The sequence below is a fragment of the Schistocerca serialis genome, chromosome 8 (assembly GCF_023864345.2).
Source record: "Schistocerca serialis cubense isolate TAMUIC-IGC-003099 chromosome 8, iqSchSeri2.2, whole genome shotgun sequence".
Classification (NCBI taxonomy): Eukaryota; Metazoa; Arthropoda; class Insecta; order Orthoptera; family Acrididae; genus Schistocerca; species Schistocerca serialis.
In genome coordinates this window covers 272,213,419-272,236,113 of record NC_064645.1, presented here as the reverse complement: position 1 = coordinate 272,236,113, position 22,695 = coordinate 272,213,419, and the positions used below count along the sequence as shown (strand labels likewise).

At 39.0% G+C, this 22,695-nt stretch overlaps 1 protein-coding gene across 1 annotated transcript in view; it reads left to right on the top strand.

Moving 5' to 3' along the window:
• The window catches only part of LOC126416811 (ethanolaminephosphotransferase 1-like), an 87,570-nt gene that overhangs the window by 57,390 nt on the left and 7,485 nt on the right, over positions 1-22,695 (top strand). The window contains exons 6-7 of the mRNA XM_050084693.1: positions 3,391-3,571; positions 8,848-9,033. Of these exons, the coding sequence (XP_049940650.1) occupies positions 3,391-3,571; positions 8,848-9,033 (367 nt within the window). The remainder of the gene's footprint in view (positions 1-3,390; positions 3,572-8,847; positions 9,034-22,695) is intronic.

Below are 22,695 nucleotides of genomic sequence, written 5' to 3'. Positions count from 1 at the left end.
TCATCAGTTAACTTCAGACCATAGTCTTTAAACAATGGCACAGCCTCTTTGTCAGCGGATAAAGCCTCTCCACTTATGGTAATCTGGCGAATACCAAATCATTTTTTTTCACTAATCCAATTGTCTGTGATTGACAGTAAATTCTGAATTTTCTCCTTCTATTTGCCACTGAAATTGCAATACTTTTTTTTGCAATACTGCCCCAGTTTCAAACAGACCCATTCCTCTTTAAATGTTCGTGTAACTTTCAACATTCTCTTTCTTATTTTTATTCCACGTCCACTAGCTAGGGAAGCACACTGTTTTTCAATTTCTGCTCAATTTTTCTTCCAGTGTCTAACAGTACTTTTTCCTACCCTTAGGTCCAAAACAGTAATTTTGGCTGCTACCCCAGAATCCAGTTACAGCATGTAGTTTATGATCCATAGTCACTATAAGCATTTGCATATTGTTTGATTAAAACACAAAGAACCACATAAAACAATAGTTTAATAATGCACACACTTTGGAAATCTGATGTGGAACTGAAGGAACAAAGAACACAGACTTGCCAAAAGAGCTACTCCTGTGCATGTTCATTGTTGTTTGTGAGCACTGGAAGAGGGCTACTGAGGAACATTTGTTCAAGAGTGGTTCCGGTAATTTATTTGATGTTAACAATACTGTATGTACCATATAATTGTGATTCCAGGTGCACTAGAAGCACCAGAGACGCATAACAATTAGAAAGGCCAACTGACATTGTAGCTGGTGCCAACTTCCTAAATCTTTGAAAGAGTATAGTATGTACAATAAGTTGATCCTCATTTTATCACAGAGAAGTATTATTGTGATATTAATTAAATATATCAGATTAAGTGGGCAGGGTACTCGAGAGTTTACCGTAGCTAGATAAGTAAAAGAGAAATTTCATTTTGTCTTACTCCATATCATTGCATGTTGTATGTTGAGGCAGCACTTGCCACACTCAGATCACTCCCTCTTCCCCTCGATGCATTTTCTTCTTTCAGATGTTTCTGTTAGCTTTAATTTGTAAATTCATTGGCCCTGAAGGTTGAGATCCATCATTTCTTTTATTGTTTGGCACAGTCTCCCAGGCCTTTGCATGTAATAGAGCTGTTACAAATATTGGGGTACAGTTTTGTTTAAATATTTTAAATGTCTCTATTGTGTCTAAAAGATCAGTGCATCTGAGTGCCATTGGAGGACGTGGGTTCAATTCCTGGTATTACCAATGATTTTTCCTTAGTGGGAGGACTGGAACAGGTTCCACTCAGCCTCATGATATCAACTGAGAAGCTACTTAAATAATAAATAGTAGCTCCAAGGTCTGGAAAATCAATAATGGCCAGAAGAGCAGTGTGCTGATCCATGCCTCTCCATACTACATCCGAGTGACGCCATATGGCAGAGGATGACACGGCAGCCGGTCGGCCTCGTATGGTCCTGTAGGTCTGATCACAGAATTTAGAGTGTAATTTCCATGTTGAGAGATACTGAGACAGTTAGAAATCTGAATATTTATTGTTAGGTGTTATCTATGCTCCTTGTTATCACGCCTGTTAATAGTGGTTGATTTTAAAGTGATGAAATAGAAATTGTTGCAATGCTTTTTTTATTTATACGCATTTATACATGATTGCTGTCCACTACAAACTAGAACCAGGAGTGTATGACCAAATATAATAGCTGGTGTAACAGTTGTGTGGAAGTTACAATCATTACAGTGCTTCTTATCAGAAAATTTATTTAAGATGCTTCATGGTTTTTTTTTTTTTCTGGGTGTGACTCTGTGTTTGTAACAAAATGTGCCTATGGGTGAAAATACATAGTTTTCCATGTGCCAGTCAGATAACTGTGCTTCATGTGAAAGAAAATGCTTTTTTACTCAGTTTTGATCTATAAATTTAATAACAAAGAAATTAAAAAGAAAATCCTTGGGTTATAGTGGATGTTTCTCACAAGAGTTGTCAGGCCAATTTTTTATGGTGTTTCCGCAGATATTTGTAAATTAGTTTTTGCAATGTATAGCTGGAGGCAGCTCAAACAAATACAGCTCATCATAGCTTTTATATGCCACCCAATGTCAACAGAAAACATTGGTTTGTTTCCCATTATAAACAAAATTTCTTTTAAAGCAGATTGTTATGTGCTCATTTGATAGAGTGGCCCCAAATTAGTCAAGTGCGGTATTTGTTTTATCAATATGAATTAACAGGACACTAAAACACAAAAAATAACCATTACTCGAGGAGCAACTGAGCAACAGCACTGCTGCTTGGCATTGACAGTCAGTCTGGTCCAGGGTGGAGCTGTCACTGCCAGAGTACTAATTATTCTTTGTGTTTTACTGTACTTGTTAATACAGAGCAATAAAACGGATATCGCACTAGACTAATTTGAGACCACACTATTGACTGAATATGTAAAATTCTGATTTACAAATCATTTCATTTGTAAAGGGAAAAAAAAACAATACTTTCCTATGAGTCTGGGCATTGTATGAAAGACATGGTGTGCAGTATCTGTTTGGGCTTAGTTTAGTTACACATTGCAAAAACAAAATTGCTGAAACACCTGAGAAAATGCACATGAGGAGAGACACCCTGTATATGTGTCTCAACTAGATTTTACATATTTACTTGGTGGTAACAGTTCCTTCTTTGTTTTTATAGTGCAAAAGCTAGAAAAGAAATGGTACAAACAGCTGACCTTGTGCACAGTATATTCGTAAGTGTCTTGGAATAATGTAGTAACTAAGGTAGTTTTTGGCCTTTCACCAAAGTTATACTGAGGGCAGGTATTTGAGACTTAGTTATGTGGTGTTGTAAAATTGCACACACTATTGCATTAAAGATTGTATTAGCATCTACTTAGGGCCTACTCCAGTCCAGCACATATAGTTGGTAACATGTCAGATGTTTGATGTCTGAGGATGGCACAAAATGCCAAAAGCCAGTTAATAGGTAAATAAAGTAAAAAAAAAAAAAAGTCAAGCATATCAAGACAAGTGTTTTATTTCAATATTGTTGTTCTAGGAGAATTCAATTAATGTCATAGCTTTGGGAAACAATTTAAAAAAAAGAAAGTGACAGACATACATATGGTAAAAATGCTCTCAAATATTAATGAGTAATGGTAATTACTCATTGATAATAATTGTAATTAAAAATTAATATATTATGACCAGGAAAAGTATAGAAATTAGAAACTAAATATAATTGGTACCATAAATAAAATGTAATGTAATGAGTTAGTAGGGTGTGTGTGTGTGTGTGTGTGTGTGTGTGTGTGTGTGTGTGTGTGTGTGTGAGAGAGAGAGAGAGAGAGAGAGAGAGAGAGAGAGAATTATTTTTTGTTTTTAATAATAATAATATTTGGTGGTTACAGGTCGTACAGAGATGGAACAGGAAAGATGAGACCATTTACTGAAGCTGTTCGCCCTTTAGTGCCTGTTCTTTATTTCCTAACACTGTGCACGCTGTGGGTGTTAAAATCGCCTGGTGACATTATTAACACTGACCCACGCAGTGTATATTTAGTCACTGGGACCATTTTCTCTAATATATGTGTGAGTTTATTAGTTTATTTTCAATACTGCACAAAAGCTTCTATCATTGCTTAAATTATGTAAAAGTGCTGAGCCTAAAATTGTATAGAGCATACTGGCAGCCATTGGCTTCCATTTGTCATAGGTGTCAAAAGTGCAAATGACATTAGATGAAGCTATGCCAGTATTGCGTGCTACTAGAGAGAGAGAGTTTTAATAAGTCAGAGTGACTAAAAGCTGGATAATAAGTAGAATACTCCACAATTTTCAGTCCAGTGCAACCTGAGTAATTGGCACAGAGTATTAAGTGTCATAAAGGAGCGTTATCATGGCAAGGGAACAGTATAATTACACTTAAGATTGGAAGAATGTTCACTCTTTCTGCTGAGTAATACTTCACTCCTAACGTGCTACTCATGCATCACAGACTGAGGCTGCAACAATGCAATAGTATAATGGGATGTATTGTTCGAGGTGGAGCAGTACCAACAATGTTTCGAGTAATCTGCACACCCCAGTTTTTCGTCCTAAAATTGGGGAAAAAACATGCGCGGATTATTCGAGTATATACGGTAGTAATGAATCACATCCTATGATAAATAACATATTTATTGTTGTTAAACATGTAGCAGGTTTGTTTGGAAATTCTCTCTGTAAGTGGACTTGTGTTGTAACATAAATTTATCAAGAGGCTGCATAGTGGCACACTCCTAATCGTGGTGCTGAAAGCTACCCAAGTAAACAAGTTGTGAAACTACTTTGAGAATGTGCTATCGACAGTGTGCTGCGCAATGGCTACATTGGAAAGAAGTTGTGATGTGGTAGCAGAAGTTTGCATTAGAAGGGGTAACATACTCTAATGTCAGACAGAAGGAGAGAACCAAAAACATATTTCTGTTAAAACTGCGTTCCCACTGTTCCCAAAATCCAAGCGGGAGACAAAAATCCTCAGACCAAAACAATCAGGTCCAGAGCGATCAGACCATGTGTCCTTGGCCCTATTTGATGGATCAGATGATGACTATACCATTGATGATATGGATGTCAGCATCTGGCGGAGGGAGTCCCGCAAGTAACCCCGCACCTAACTGTTACAGTCTTCCCACCAAAGAGGAAAGACAGAGGAAAAGAGCAAACCGTCATCTTAAAGATGACTTCCATGCTTCATTGGAACTTGAAGGGGTTCAGGACATGTGAAGGAACTACATTTATTAGCTGAGTGTAGTCCAATGTGTTTATGTTTTCTGGACAGTCATTTTAAATTATCTTATGCTCCTGAGCTACATGGCTACATTCTCCACAAAAAGGACAATTTTAGTGCAGAGAGAGCAAAAGGAGGAGTGGGTATTTTTGTAAACAGCACCTACTACTCCTCACTTCTCTCCCTCACAACCAGCCTACAAGAAGTCGCTGTATCAGAGCTCGTACATTATAGGTTGGCCACATCTTCCCTGTACCTGTACTCACACGACCTAGATGAAGAGGCTCTCTGCAACCTCCGTGCTCAATTCTCCTGCCCCTACCTACTCTGTGGTGATTTTAATGCACATAATGTGCTTTGGGGTTCTGCAACCACATGCCCCAGGGATAGAGCAATTGAGAGCCTTCTCATGCCCTCATGTGCGTGTTTCTTGAATGTGGGGCAGAGCATGTGCTGTAGCACTGCAACAGAATCATTTGTGGCTGTCAATATTTTGGTATGCTCTTTGGCTCTCACTCACTCCACTCAGAGGGAAATAGTCAATGACTTGCACCCAACTGATCCCTTCCTGGTGTGGTTCCTCCTGGTAGGAGGAGCGGTACCCGAAAGAAAGCCACCGTGATGGGTGCCCAGTAGGGCAGACTGGGAACTTTACAACTAACTGAATGTGGAATCTTGTAGCCTTTTGGATAGTGAGAATGAAATGTGAAATGTTGCTGACTTATTAGAATGAAATGTTGCCGAATTATTAGAGACAGAAAAAGGTATGCCAACAGTTCCTGATAACCACAAATAGGTCTTCTAACAACGAAGTTGTACTGTAGACGTCAGGGAGGATTTTTGCATGAGGAGGGAGGTACCCAGTGGCTGCTGTACTGGGGATTGGAAGTCTCCAGACCAACCCTTGTGAAATTGACCAGACTGTGGTGGCCTAGTTTTCCGTACTTACCACCACTGCCAGTCAGGTTTCAACTTTTTGTGACACTACAGAGTGGCTGTTGAGAGGGGAGTTGGGACTTCAGTTCCACAAAAGATGAAGAATAAAACTGTGCTTTCTCCACGTGGGAGCTGGAGTCCACATTCTACAGCTTGTGATGCATTATATGATCATGATGGGTCCATTATAGTACGTCACGGCACGTTATGAGACGGAGCAAAGAAATTCCTCATTGCCTTTTTAAACTCATTTAGGCAGCAGAATACTTTCCCGATTGATGGCGAGAGACAATTTTAATTCAGCTTTTAAAACTTGGGAAAGACTGCACGTATCCAAGTAATTATCACAGTGTTCCCCTCACTAGCTGCGTGAAAGGACCAGATGGTCAACTGCTTGGTCAACTGCTGCTTTGTCTGGCTCATAGAATCCAGGCAGGTTCTTAGTCACTTTCAGCTTCTCTCTCCTGGAAGTGGCTGTGCAACAGACTTCCTTTGCCAGCACCACTTAATGGGTATATTTTTTGACACTGTGATGGTCTACAATATGACCTAGGAAGCATATTATCCTCTCAGCGTTCTCTGTTGATGACTTACTGTCCTTTGTTCCTCTTAGAGCCTTATAATGAAAACTTGCAAGTTGCAACTGGCAGCCATTCGATGGTTGGGAGCATGGGCAGAGGAAAAGGATTTTAATTTCTTCACCGAGAAGTCTGTGTGCATTCTTTTTAACCAATCACATTCTATTTTTAACTTTTGGGAGTTACAGATGGGTTAAGCTGTTCTCAATTTTAAAGACAGGGTGAGGTTTCTGGGCCTCAAAATTGACTGAAAACTTACATGGTTGCCCCACATTATGGATGTGAAAAAATGGACCCTAAAACACTGAGTATTTTAAAATGTCTCGAACAATTCGTGGGGAGCAGATTGATCGTGTCTGTTCCAGTTTTACAGACCCTTCGTGCGAATTTGGCTTGATCATGGGTGCATGGTGTATGGGTCCTCACGACACTTCTATTTAAAAATAACAAAATTGTGAAAAGAAAAGTTGCTACTCACTATATAGTGGAGATGCTGAGTCGCAGATTTTATTTAAAAATGGTGGCCTTGGTGCACCATGAGGGAATTTGGCTGACCACTAGAGCCTTTAGAACCAGCCCTGTACCAAGACTTAGTATTGAGGCACTTCACATCAGTTGACAACTCCTTATGGTGTGACAGGCTAATAAAACACAGTCCATGCCATACCATTGCTCAGTCATCAGTTAAAAGGCTTTTTCATAATCAACAATAGGCGACGAGGTCCTGTGGGATTGTCTTGTAGAGATAGGTGTGGCTGGTTTCAAAGTTTTACACTAATGTTGGAGTAGATCGCCACCATGGCTCCTACAGAGACACGGAACCTTTTGATATTTGATGCATTATAAGAAAGATTGTACTCCAGTTTTTACTTTTCAGCCTCTATTGTTTTTTAGCTTTTAAATAAGCATCAGGGTTTTAAAGTTGTGTATATTGATGGTTTCAAAGAAGGGGACTCCCTTGGCTGTTCAGTATCTTTCTCCAACTTTGTCTTCAGGATTTGTCTTTCCTGCGAACATACTGTATTTTCTGCAGAGGTCCAGGCAATCCTGAAGACAATGGGACAGATGAGACATCTTTAGGACAAAGAGTTTTTCATCTGCTCTGAATTCATTAGTGTCCTACAACCATTGCAGCACATGTATTCAACAGAGAATCTGGATCAGCTAATATATAACCAGCTGTACTTCCTTCAATGGTTGGGGTAGCAGATATCATTCAGCTAGGTACTGGGACTGTGGGAATTTGAGGAGATGAACAAGCAGGCCAAGTTGTCGAGGCTCGCGGGAAATATGACATGATATAATGTCCCAGTCCCCTGCAACTTGTCATTTCCCTGTTATGTCAGAGATCCGTGCTGTTGTGGGGAGGGGGATATGTTCCAGTGAGGGACAATAAACTGCTGCTGATGTAGCCAGCTATCCACTATCCAGTCCAGGTGTAACCCGTGCCAGTCACTCCGAAGCCACCTTGACGCCTCTCCAAATTGGCCACTGTCCCCTAACGCATAACCTCCTACTCCGGTGAGAGGATACCCCAGTCTGTTAGGCCTGTGGTGTGCACATCACCTGTATGCCATATTTTTAATGAGTGCATTTTATGTTGTATGAGAGAGCAGAAGCAAATTACAGTGGGGTGTCTACTCTCTATTTTCAGCTGATGATGAGATGAGTGTGAGGAAGGTTTTAAATTTTTGTGGTGTGTCTGGACTCAAGCCTAAGCTTTTAGGCAAGAGATTTTAGTCTGTTGCTGAGTGGTTGGCTCGGCTCATCCTTTTTTTCAGCATTCAGGCAGCCACAACTATCTGCTGTATTCTTGTACTTCCTTCTCTTTATTTTCCTTTTTTACTATGCTTTTTCAGTTTGATGATGTCAAGATTTATGTCATTCATTATGTGTGATATGTTTTAATAATAATAACAATAATAATAATAATAATAGGTATTCCATTATGCATTCAATCCATCCAATCTCCTAGTCTATTTGTATGCAGCTCTGCTCACGATCTGTTCCACGTAGAGTATTCCACCAGTCATGTAAGACTTGCACACAGCACACCTCAGCAGTCATGTCAAACTCATCATGTATCTGATAAATACAGTAGCTAAAAGTGAAAGCAGCTACATCATACATACCAACAGGATTGCAATTACTGTGTTGTGTTTTGTACATTTACAACGGACCAACTGCCTATCAGCATGAATGGCAACCGTCAAACCAGCTAACAACAAACTTGACCTTCCAGTTCCTACACATGCTTTACACCACAACACCAACTGTGATATTATATTACTGTGTGTAAAAGTAGTGTTTCAAAGATTTTTGCTATGTGCAATGAGAAATGTGTAAATTTTACAATAAATTTGATTGACAGTTTCTAACTATATTCTTGAACTTCAATATGGGAATTCCCACAAGACTTGCTGTTAATTGTCGTTTCTTACAAATTTGAAAATACTGATTTATGTGCAGTTATTCATGTGACATTGTTCAGAATTTGGTCTTAGCTTAAATTTGAAATGTGTATATTGTTACTTTGCTTTTTTCTTGTAATACATAATACAGATAATTTGTTGTTCTTTCAGTGTCGGCTGATTGTAGCTCAGATGTCCTCAACAAGATGTGAAATATTCAACTGGCTATTGCTGCCGGCATCAGCAGTTGTAGCACTGACTTTGGTGCTGTCTGTCCCATTGAATGTAGAACTAGGTTTGGTGTACTCTCTCACCGTGCTTGCTACATGTGCACATATCCATTACGGAACCTGTGTGGTGAGTAGAATTTGAAGAATACTTTGGAAGACTATGGAGTTGGCAGGGAGTTCGAAATAGTCATGTAGTAAGATTAGCTTCTGTCCATGTACATTGTGGTTTGTCATTATAATTTGTGAATAGTGTTTTAGTTAGGTTTTAGCTTAACTCATTACTTGTCCTGTAAACAAGTACAACCTGCCATTCTTTTACACATTTTGATTCGTTACCTTTTGGCTAGGAGAAAAACTGAAGTGCTTCTGCTCAACATTAGGTACACTTCTTCTGCAGTGTTATAATAGAAACTGGAAGATTAAGATCAGTAGTTATTCAGTCACATTAAAGCAACTAAAACATCTGTACTTCATGGAATAACACGTCTACTTATACATCTATGACAGAGGTTCAATAAATACCCATTGTAATCATCAATATACCTCTGTCATTCCCAAGAACAATTTATTCATTTTTAATGTAATTCCCCTGTAGGATTCTGAACATCCCCACCATTTTTAACAACTCCAAAGAATGGGAATTTTCAAACTATCTGATCTCTTGCGCACACATTCTCTTTTGTGCAGAATTTTTATCTGTGAACAATTTGTTTGTGCTTTGGAAGAAGAAGAAATAACAGAGACCCGTTTCAGATGAATACAGGGGATGCAGCAGCAATTCATGCAAACTTGCCATGACAACTCGTGCATAAAGATGCTGGATATTTTTGTGGTGAGCCTGTTAAATATTTTGTTGAGGTGTCACAACACTTTCTTTTTCATTGTTACCTTCAGTTTCTTATTAAGTGTCCAGTATCTCACTGCAGTTTTGCCCAGTGACTGTTATTTCCATTTTGGAAGAAGTCTATGACTACAGACCCTTTGCTTCTCTGTCATCATGCCAGCAGCCTCTGCTAATTCATACTTAAACAATCAGTGCTACTCATGTCATGGACTCAGTCAATGATTTCTTCAGTAACCACATCTGCTAGGCATCGTGGGCAATCTTCTTAAAAAACAGATGTTGGACTACATTTAAATTCATTGAATTAATAAAGTACTGCTGTTAATGGTAAAGGGACCATATAAACTTTACCAAATTTCACCTTTTTCTCACCACAAATTTTCCCACCCCAAAGAAAAATAATACTACATTTTTCCTAACAAGCGAAAACCACATAGCACAATACTGAAATGCTGCACAGTCAAAATTGACCTTTGGATCAGTGTCGTTTTTGTTTTAGTGTAATCTAACGGATGGAGACACAGAGTATTAACACCAACTCATATTAACAGTGTCTTCTGTCTTCAAACTAGGGAAATACTTCATATTCTGCAACTCACCGTAAAATGTATGGCAGAACATATTTCAGGTGTTGAGAACCATAGGGACCTAAAGCACACAGTTGCCGATATTGAATAGCATGACTGCATACTCGTGTTGTAGAAGGTGTTAGGGGTGTAAGTGCAGATGTTGTGATCATTGGTACGTTAATATGTACCGACATCAGTGTGTTAGTTGTATTTTCTCTGTGTTTAACAGTCTTCCCGCAGACACATCATATAGTTTGCTACCTGATGTTTTCTGGACAGTTGTAACTGCACCATAGAGTACACTATGCCTTTCAGTATAGACTAACTGTTATGCGGCCAAGCGTCTACCACGAACTGACATGCCTCTCATTGGAAAATAAGCATTAATGGCTTTCTCTTGCCACATGCACTTCGAGGTACGAACCAACCTAAAAACATAATACTTCTAATAGGTATAATTATTATTTTGTAAATACCATAAATACTGATGGAATGTTGTTCAGTACACTGTCCTCAGTTATCAGTGAAAATATGTGCACTTATACCCATAACCCCCTGTATATAGATTTTATGGTGGACCACCTTTGTGTGTTCTGTAGGCCCACATTGTATATGTGAACATTCGTGAAGAGCTGTCTCACTGATTTCTGTTATATTCACTTCCATATGGGCACAACACACTGTTTTGTTGCTGTGTGCTGCTCGGTTGTTATCTAGGGATGTCAACATAAGTTAGTGTCTACATCACCTATGAAGTAGTACTTTGTAATCAGAGGTAGAGTGGTGTCAAGTTATACAGAAACCAAGGCTGTCTAAACCTATTATAGTATGTAAAACGGACACTGAGGATTTCAGAAACTTTATAAGCATTACCGACATCACTACCAAACCAAAAGTTGCTGTACATGGTAACAATGTACATTTCATAAATTTTACAATGATGAAGTTTTCAATTGGTTGCCAGGCACTTTTTAGTAACATTCTTCACTGGTGTCTTTGGAGGCAAACATTTTCTGCATTTCACATTGAGGGAGACGCAGTTTGTCATTTCCCCACAGCTTGTAAATGCCTTGTAACATATAGTGCCCAAATACAAAGGTGGAAGGCAAATATGAACTGTGAAACCCAAAGACTAAACAGTACTACTAGATTTGATGGCTGAAGTGGACAGATGGTGTTATCTAAACCTCAGGTCAAGGAATGTGCATTATGAAAATAACGAGGACAATGAATTTTTGGAATAATTCATAGTAATGGATGTTGTACATTCAGTATGTGTTTCTCATGTTTTGATTCTGTTTTCACTTTTAATAGCAAACTGTACAGCTACCAGAAATACACTTATCACTGGCCTATATGTGAAAGTTTTGTAAATTAACCTTAATAATAAAGCCTTGAATATTAATATAGGTTGTCAACACTTAAGTCGAACCTAAAAGACTGGCAGTTTGCCTGTAAATTTTGTTTTCACAAATATTTATTTTTGTTAAAACTTCTTGTTTGTGCTTTGGGCTCTGGTGGTTCTCAGTGCCACATTGCTATTTTGACATATATTAATGTTTCTTCCTATTTACAGATAGAATATGGGAAGAATGGAAAGCTTATATGTCTGTGTGGAATTTGTTAATAGTTGTGTTTTATCTTAAAGATCGCTACTGAAGTGAAGTACATTGATTAGCCAAATGTGACAATCTGCCTACTATTGATACAAACCTGTCCAGGCGATAGCAGGATCACCTGGTGAGGAATGACTGCCTGTCAGATACAACCACAGTGCATGTAGTATCAGTGAGAGTATTGTCTGTGTGTAGAATTGGGAAGGAGCGCAATCTTTCTAATTTGACCAAGGGCAGATTGTGATAGCCCGGAAGTTCGGCAAGAGCATTTCGAAATGTGCAGGTCTCCGGTTTTCAAGGAGTTCTATGGTGAGTGTCTTCAATACATGGCAAAACTGAAGTGAAACCATGTCCAGGCGTCGGGGAATTGGGCAGCTACCCCCATTACAGATGTCAGATGTAGTAGGCTGGGCAGACTGGTAAAACAGGACAGACAGCAAACTGTGGCAGAACTAACATTAGACTTCAATGCTGGGTAGAGTACAAGTCTGTCTGAACACTCACTGCGCAAAACATTCCTAATGATGGGCCTCTGCAGCTGACGATCCATGCATGTGCCAGTGTTAACACCTTGACATCAGTGACTATGACTGAAATGGCCACACGACCATCAGCACTGGATGTTGGCGCAGTGGCAGAGAGTTGCACAGCCTAATGAATCCCAATACATTCATCATCGTGCTGATGTGAGCGCGTGAATCTGTCAGGTGAACAGCGGCTTGACACGTGTACTGCGGGTTGGAGACAAGTTGGCGATGGCTTCATTATGCTTCAGGGAACATTCATCTGGGCATCCATAGGTCCAGTGGAGCTCGTGCAAGGCACCACAATGGCCAAGGAATAACCTACACTGGTTGCAGACCTTGTAGACCCCTTCATGACGATCGTGTTTGCTGAAGGTAGTGGCATTTTTCAACAAGATAATGTACCGTGTGATAAGGCCAGGAGTGAGATGGAGTGCTTCAAAGAAAACAGTGGTGAGTTCAAAGTGATGTGCTGGTCCCCCAACTCGTTAGATCTGAACTCGGTCGAACACATTTGGGTTGTGATTGAACGTGGGGTCAGAGCTCATCGCCGCCATTCCTGGAATTTACGGCAATTACGTGACTTGTGTGTGCAGATAGTGGTGCCAACTCCCTCCAGCGGCCTACTAAGACCTATTGCTTCGATCCCACTAGGTGTTGCTGCTGTTATCCATGCCTAAGGGGGACATACAAGCTATTAGGTAGGGGACCATAATGTTCTCGCTGATCAGTGCATACAGAGCTCAGGATTAACCATAAATTCTACCCTAAGTACTGCTTTTTGAAATTAATAATTATATTTTCACAAGATATTACATTTCTTTCATAAAATATTTGTCACATCAGATTTTATAGCTATTCATTTATACCCACCCTCCAGTTAGAGAAAGAGACATTGACTAAGAAAACCAAAAGCCTTTATTGACTACCTTCTTTGACAGGGGAACAAAGTAGTTTTATGATTAGTGATGAAACAAAATATACAACCAAATAATTTTTGGATTACTGATAAATTAATAAAATACTAATGCAGGAATAACAAATCCAAACAAAGGAAAAAAGAGAATGAATGAATTAGAACTTCTGTTAAACAAGAGAAGGGGGGGAGGGGGGGATACGGAAGGGGGAAAGGATACCTGACAAAAAATGAAGATGCTTAATATGAAAACAGTGGGATTTGGAGGCTTCAAGATGTACAAGAGAAAGAGATTAGGAGAAATTACAGTGTAGACAGCAGTAGAAGCACATGCTGCATTTGAGAACCAAGAACGTTCACAGAGGCTCTTGTTGGCTGATGGTTACACTTGCATAGAAGCAATTGAGCTGCTCTTTAACCTGGAATATCACAGTGAGGTGCTGTACAACATTCTTAATACAGTGCGATTATTATGTATCAGATGTTTAAAGTACAAGGGCACATGCACAGGGAGATGCGCACGTGGAAGCATGTGGGTGAACGCGTGCATGCATCGCACCTGTGTGCATATGATAGAGATGGACAAAACAGTTCTTTTTGGATCAGAACTGGTCACCCACTGGAATGAACTAGCTCTTTTTCATGACTCACCACTCACCATTCATTCACAAAAAAATTAGAACGAAGGTGCACTGCCTTTTTAATTCAGGTCACTAAACCTGTATATTTATCTGAGTTGGCCTTATTTTGATAGAAAATATGAAGAAGAGCAATAGTTGTGTGTTATATCCTTAGTAATTTTCAGATACAAAAGTTTTAAATTTCGTCTACTGAAAAATTGATAAATATTACAACAAAATCCTAAATATTTATCAAGTTGAAAAATTTTGGGAACGAAGACTGATTCTTATTATATTTTGACATTTTTATTGGAAAAAACACAATATAAGAATTATAACAACTGTAATTGAAGTGTATTTGCAGTCATCATTTACAGTCAGTATTTCATATACAGGATGTTACAAAAAGGTACGGCCAAACTTTCAGGAAACATTCCTCACACACAAATAAAGAAAAGATGTTATGTGGACATGTGTCCAGAAATGCTTAATTTCCATGTTAGAGCTCATTTTAGTTTCGTCAGTATGTACTGTACTTCCTCGATTCACCGCTAGTTGGCCCAATTGAAGGAAGGTAATGTTGACTTCGGTACTTGTGTTGACATGCGACTCATTGCTCTACAGTACTAGCATCAAGCACATCAGTACGTCGCATCAACAGGTTAGTGTTCATCACAAACGTGGTTTTGCAGTCAGTGCAATGTTTACAAATGCAGAGTTGACAGATGCCCATTTGATGTATGGATTAGCACGGGGCAATAGCCGTGGCACGGTAAGTTTGTATCGAGACAGAGTTCCAGAATGAAGGTGTCCCGACAGGAAGACGTTCGAAGCAATTGATTGGCGTCTTAGGGAGCACGGAACATTCCAGCCTATGACTCACGACTAGGGAAGACCTAGAGCGACGAGGACACCTGCAATGGACGAGGCAATTCTTCGTGCAGTTGATGATAACCCTAATGTCAGCATCAGAGAAGTTGCTGCTGTAAAAGATAACGTTGACCACGTCACTGTATGGAGAGTGCTACAGGAGAACCAGTTGTTTCCGTACCATGTACAGCGTGTGCAGGCACTATCAGCAGCTGATTGGCCTCTACGGGTACACTTCTGCGAATGGTTCATCCAACAATGTGTCAATCCTCATTTCTCTTTATGGATGACACTTCATTCCAACGTGATCAAATTGTAAATTTTCACAATCAACATGTGTGGGCTGACGAGAATCTGCACGCAATTGTGCAATCACGTCATCAACACAGATTTTCCATGAACGTTTGGGCAGGCACTGTTGGTGATGTCTTGATTGGGCCCCATGTTCTTCCATCTACGCTCAATGGAGCATGTTATCATGATTTCATACGGGATACTCTACCTGTGCTGCTAGAACATGTGCCTTTACAAGTACGACACAACATGTGGTTCATGCACGATGGAGTTCCTGCACATTTCAGTCAAAGTGTTCGTACGCTTCTCAACAACAGATTTGGTGACCGATGGGTTGGTAGAGGCGGACCAATTCCATGGCCTCCACGCTCTCCTGACCTCAACCCTCTTGACTTTCATTTATGGGGGCATTTGAAAGCTCTTGTCTATGCAACCCCGGTACCAAATGCAGAGACTCTTCGTGCTCGTATTGTGGACAGCTGTGATACAATACACCATTCTCCAGGGCTGCATCAGCGCATCAGGAATTCCATGCGACAGAGGGTGGATGCATGTATCCTCGCTAACGGAGGACATTTTGAGCATTTCCTGTAACAAAGTGTTTGAAGTCACTCTGGTACGTTCTGTTGCTGTGTGTTTCCATTCCATGATTAATGTGATTTGAAGAGAAGTAATAAAATGAGCTCTAACATGGAAAGTAAGTATTTCCGGACACATGTCCACATAACATATTTTCTTTCTTTGTGTGTGAGGAATGTTTCCTGAAAGTTTGGCCATACCTTTTTGTAACACCCTCTATGTTCCCATAAAAGAAAAATTAATAAATATTGTCATTTATGAATAAAATTTGACCCACTTTAGTTGAAGAGAGTCTCTTTGTCCTGCTTTTGAAAATATTCGTTCACAGACTACTGATGTTGTGGTGGTACATAGTACTTTTAGAACCAATTGATATAGTGCTGGCCACAGCAATTTTTTTTCCCACCAGTTTAAGGGATCACTGTTTCTAGGCAAATATCCCTCCAATGTGACGTGCTAGAAGTTGACTAATAGTTTAATTGAACTCGTACCAGACTGAAGAAGTTTCATGTTTAACGGAGGTGATGTTGAGACATGAGCTCTGTTTTTTTCTTATTGAACAACCAATGGTTTCATTTCTGCAACAGCCTTCACACGTAGCAGTCTTGCAGTCCTAAAATGTTTTGTCAACCGAAAATCCTTGCCTTTGAATTGGGGGTCCAGTAATGTTGTGTGACTAATCATTTCGCTGATGGAAATAACACCAACCACTCCGATAACCCTTTAAGCAAATTATCAACCAGCGACTTTGTTTCCTGAGGATATTCTTTACATTTGTCTTTAGAAGGTTTTAGTTGCCATTCCCTTAATCTTGGCAAGATTTTCATTATTGAAAGTGAGACTGTTTTCTGTGAAGCCACCCCTTCGGGTACCTCATCAAAAACTTTCAAAATCTGTAAAGCCTGTTGCATTATATCCCAGTCTGTATCTTTTAAGTTTAAGGTGGTCAATTTTCCACCTAAAATAGAGAGGTAAGAAATATGAGATCTTTATTTAAAGTAAATCGTTTCAACATTTCGTAAGTAGTCTGGTTGGGACATCTTGTTTCAATTTAAGTAGCCCCCCTTGCATTTCAGCAAGTTTTCTTAAAGCAAAGGGTTTTCCCTCAAGAAACGACAACTCGTTTAAACTCCTCAACAGTTTTCTGTATGGATTTCTGAAATGTGTGTTGTGCAGTGGGGTTTAAAGAATGTGCAAAGCATGGGATATGTGGAAGTTTTAAAAGCATGGCAGTTAATTTTGTATTTGACACATTTTCTGTTTTTAACGAAATGATTTTAAAATTGATATTGTATTTGGGATAACAGACTTTACCCAGTTTGTCATGTTTTCTGCAGTCTGTCTGCCTTCGAATTGTGAGCACTTTAGAAGGTATGACTTGAGTTGACTCCTCTTGAACTAATTTTATTTACACTCATCCACACATCAGGCGTATGACAGACTGCCTTTTCAGTGGCTGAAAAATTTTTAAATTTTACTGCAAATCATTTTTAAAAGCTGTGCATCTAATGGAATACATTTACTTAATGTAAACGACTTTATAATATTAAAAAAGTTACTTGTTGGTTGTTGTAAATGAGAAGCAGTTGAAGGTGAGAGCACCATAAAGGAGATAAATCAGGACTTGGTCCAGAACCTGACGACACTGATGGGCTAGATAGTGCATGAGACTCAATTTGCCTTGATGGGTGGACACCTTCGCCCAAGGTGGAAGCAAATGTTGGTGTTGACAATTCACGATAAATTATTTCTCAAATTTATGCATCAATTGATGGCGATCTTGATCGGCTACCTGACTCACATTGTTCCACAGGAACCATAGGATGCTTCGATTTTAGATGGCTCTTCAGGTCTGATGATGAGCCGGAAACCAGTAGCAGCATTTTCGTTTTTCTTCAGTTTTTTTTTTTTTAAATGGTATCAAACATCACTCTTAATTCTTCTAGGCAAAACCGAACATCGCTGGTAATTCTTCTAGGTGAAAGCAATGTCGATAATATATTGTTCTGCTGCACTGAAAGCATACTTGTAGAATTAAAACATTTGCTGTTGTACTGGTTGTTGTCTTACTGGTTTCTTAAATAACTGAAGAATTGTTTATATAACTTTACCCGGGATAGTGTGGTAGGACAGCACTCTCACCACATGTTATTGGTTTCCATTCAATAGGCTATTTTAATGGAAATAATAAGTCCAGTCCCAGCACAATTTCAGCAAGAATTTGTTACTAGTTGCTGAAAGATTACACACTCAATAATTGCAGATCTCGTTTGTCTAGGGAGTTTCTTCATTTTCTTTATCTGCAAAATGATCATTCCAACATCAAGCATGGCCTGGGTTTTCTTCTGTTTAAATAAACTCCACTGGGTTGGAAATACTTTTTGCTAAAGATTATGTTTATTCAAACTTTTTGATCCGAACTACACTATTTGCAATGTAAGTTTGCACTTCTTAACAGCATTTAACATCTTAAAGAAGTTCATTATTTATTACAAAAGAACATATTCATAATTAAATTAATAAATTAACCATGTTTTCCGGGAACATAATACAGTCATGAAATTACTTCAACTCTTTACTATGGGTATAGCATACTCTTCGCTTTATTTCTTCACCTTATTTCCATCAGTCGATTACATTACACTGTTGACATAGCCATTTTACATTGTAAAAGCTTAAAGTGAGAACAAATATACATGCAGCACATCGTGTAATCAGAAGTTATAGAGTAGTATGTAGGAAGTTATGATCTGCGAAACCTAAAGCCACAATCATGAAATTTGTATCATACGAAAAGGTCTGAAACAGTCATAGTGATTAAGAAACTCACAAAGACAAGCCTGACAATATGTGAGAATTTCTCTGTTGAAAGATAAAAATTTTGAATAATGTGATATCCGAATTTGGGCTACATAGCATGTACTCACGAGATGGCAAGATAATGGTACAGGTAAAGGCTGGAAAAAAGCAGTGCAAATAAACTCTAAAGTCTGTGCTTTAAAAGCTACGAAGTTGTCTACTCATGCAGCCATTATTTCTACCAGGGTGTATGTATTTTTACTGTAGAACATAGATAGCCATCACTTTCAACTCGTTTCGATGAACTCCACCACATATTTCAGGATATGGACATCCATGTCTTTCTTCTAACAAACTTGGACACCTGGCTCAAGCCAAGCGTGCTCTCCAGTTCCCCAAATATAGACTCCTCTGTCCTAAGACATCACAGAAGTAACAGATGAGGAGATCGAGTAGTGGCATACAAACACTCTGACTTATTACTGACCATGTTACTCACATCCAGTACTAATGAAGACAAACAAGACATGTTTTTGTTGTGGTCTTCAGTCCAGAGACTGATATGATGCAGCTCTCCATGCTTCTATATCGTGTGCAAGCTTCTTCATCTCCCAGTACCTACTGCAACCTGCATCCTTCTGAATCTGTTTAGTGTATTCATCTCTTGGTCTCCATCTAGGATTTTTACCCTCTGCGCCGCCCTCCAATACTAAATTGGTGATCCCTTAATGCCTCAGAATATGTCCTGCTAACCGATCCCTTCTTCTAGTAAAGTTGTACCACAAATTTCTCTTCTCCCCAATTCTATTCAATACCTCCTCATTAGTTATGTGATCTACCCATCTAATCTTCAGCATTCTTCTGTAGCACCACATTTCGAAAGCTTCTGTTCTCTTTTTGTCTAAACTATTTATCATCCACGTTTCACTTCCATACATGGCTACACTCAATGCAAATACTTTCAGAAAAGACTTCCTGACACTTAAATCGCCTTTGCCAGTCTACATTTTATATCCTCTCTACTTCGACCATCATCAGTTATTTTGCTGCCCAAATAGCAAAACTCATTTACTACTTTAAGTGTCTCATTTCCTAATCTAATACCCTCAGCATCAGTCAATTTAATTCGACTACATTCCATTATCCTCATTTTGCTTTTGTTGATGTTCATCTTATATTCTCCTTTCAAGACACTGTCCATTCCATTCAGTTGCTCTTCCAGCTTCTTTGCTGTCTCTGACAGAATTACAATGTCATTGACAAGCCTCAAAGTTTTTATTTCTTCTCCATGGATTTTAATTCCTACTCCGAATTTTTCTTTTATTTCCTTCACTGCTTGCTCAATATACAGATTGAATAACATCGGGGATAGGCTACAACCCTGTCTCGCTCCCTTCCCAACCACTGCTTCCCTTTCATGCCCCTCGACTCTTATAACTGCCATCTGGTTTCTGTATAAATTGTAAATAGCCTTTCGCTCCCTGTATTTTACCCCTGCCACCCTCAGAATTTGAAAGAGAGTATTCCAGTCAACATTGTCAAAAGCTTTCTCTAAGTCTACAAATGCTAGAAATCTAGGTTTGCCTTTCCTTAATCTATTTTCTAAGATAAGCCGTAGGGTCAGTATTGCCTCACATGTTCCAACATTTCTACAAAATCCAAAGTGATCTTCCCCGAAGCCAGGATTGGAATTATTATGTTCTTTTTGAAATCTGAGGGTATTTTGCCTGTCTCATACATCTTGCTCACCAGATGGTAGAGTTTTGTCAGGGCTGGCTCTCCCAAGGCTATCAGTAGTTCTAATGGAATGTTGTCTACTCCCGGGGCCTTGTTTTGCCTTAGGTCTTTCAGTGCTCTGTCAAACTCTTCACGCAGTATAATATCTCCCATTTAATCTTCATCTACATCCTCTTCCATTTCCATAATATTGTCCTCAAGAACATCGCCCTTGTATAAACTCTCTCTATACTCCTTCCACCTTTCTGCTTTCCCTTCTTTACTTAGAACTGGGTTTCCATCTGAGCTCTTGATATTCATGCAAGTGGTTCTCTTTTCTCCAAAGGTCTCTTTAATTTTCTTCTAGGCAGTGTCTATCTTACCCTTGTGATATACACCTCTACATCCTTACATTTGTACTCTAGCCATCCCTGCTTAGCCATTTTGGACTTCCTCCATTTCATTTTTGAGACATTTGTATTCCTTTTTGCCTGCTTCATTTACTGCATTTTTGTATTTTCTGCTTTCATCAATTAAATTCAGTATCTGTTCTGTTACCCCAGGATTTCTATTAGCCCTCGTCTTTTCACGTACTTGATCCTCTGCTGCCTTCATTATTTCATCTCTCAAAGCTACCCATTCTTCTACTGTTTTTCTTTCCCCCAGTCTTGTCAGTCCTTCCCTAATGCTCTCCCTGAAACACTCTACAACCTCTGGTTCTGTCAACTTATCCAGGTCCCATCTCCTTAAATTCCCACCTTTTTGCAGTTTCTTCAGTTTTAATCTACAGTTCATAACCAATAGATTGTGGTCAGAGTCCACATCTGCCCCTTGTAATGACTTATAATGTAAAACCTGGTTCCTAAATCTCTGTCTTACTATTAAATAATCTATCTGAAACCTTTCAGTATCCCCAGGCTTATTCCATGTATACAACCTTCTTTTACGATCCTTGTACGAAGTGTTAGCTATGATTAAGTTATGCTCTGTGCTAAATTCTACCAGGCAGCTTCCTCTTTCATTGCTTACCCCCATTCCATATTCACCTACTACGTTTTCTTCTCTTCCTTTTCGTACTATTGAATTCCAGTCACTCATGACTATTAAATTTTCGTCTCCCTTCACTATCTGAATAATTTCTTTCATCTCATCATACATTTCATCAATCTTTTCGTCATTTGCGGAGCTAACGGCATATAAACTTGTACTACTGTGGTAGGCATGGGTTTCATATCTATCTTGGCCACAATAATGTGTTCATTATGCTGTTTGTAGTAGCTTATGTGCATTCCAGTTTTTTTATCATGTTCTTAAAAATAAAACCCCTTAAAAAAATTTGCCTAATATGTGTCCTCTATAGACCTCCAAAAGTAGGTGGGATAGCCCGTTTCAGAACTGACCTTTCAAAATTCGATTTGACGTAAGATAATACAAATGATGCTAGAAACACTAACATAAATATTCCGCCTCTCCACTGTGAAATTCAAGTGTGTAGTTTCTTCTTCAAATGCAAATGTATTTCATCTTGCATCTACTCATAATGCAACCTATAGCCATGTCCCCAAACATACATTTGCCACGAAATCCACAAGCAAAGAAATCTGTACCTGGAATATCAGCTCACAACATCATTACAAATTAACTCTGTTACATAATAATATGCTCCCCAAAGATTAGAAACCTGAAGGGAAAACCTGCACCTTGATAATGGAAGAGCCAAAACAGTCCATGAATGTTGGAGACGCTCCAAATCGGACTCACAAACGACCTCCTGCCTTTGAAAATAAAATTGGTTCCATGCAGAAATCAAACTGAGAGAAACAATAATTAAGACATGCCAATACATTAATCTAAAACATAAAGACCAGATGCTCTATGGAAAAGTTTGTGTGATCTTGGGAAGAGCAGGCAAAGTAGAAGCTGCAGCTGATCCCATTGCCCCAACCAAGGATGTAAATCAGTACTTGTCTTTAGCGATAATCTTGATTGAACCATAAACAAAACATAGACTTACTGATTATTTCACAGAGGTAAATACGGTAGTTGGGAAAAGTTCTTTCTTGAGGTGACAACGTTGTCAAAAAATCCTTCAGCTTAGCATTTACTGTAGAGGATGGCGTCGCAGTCCAAATACTCAAGCTTATTTGTTGATCGACTACTGCTCATAATAACTACTGCTCACTAGACCTTGAAGCTCTTTCCTGGACATCACAGTAGAAACACTTGTTCCCATCGGAATACAAGCACTAGAGATCGATTGCTAAGAAGAGAAGCTGGGTACATTCTGTTGTAGGGGAGAGTGAATGTAGACATCAGAAAAGAACTGGGAGTGAAAAACTTAAATGAACAGATTAAAAAGGACAGAAGCAACTGGAAGATGTATCTCAAAAAAATGGAAGATGACAGATTAACTAAATTGGTGATAATTATTACCCAGAGGGC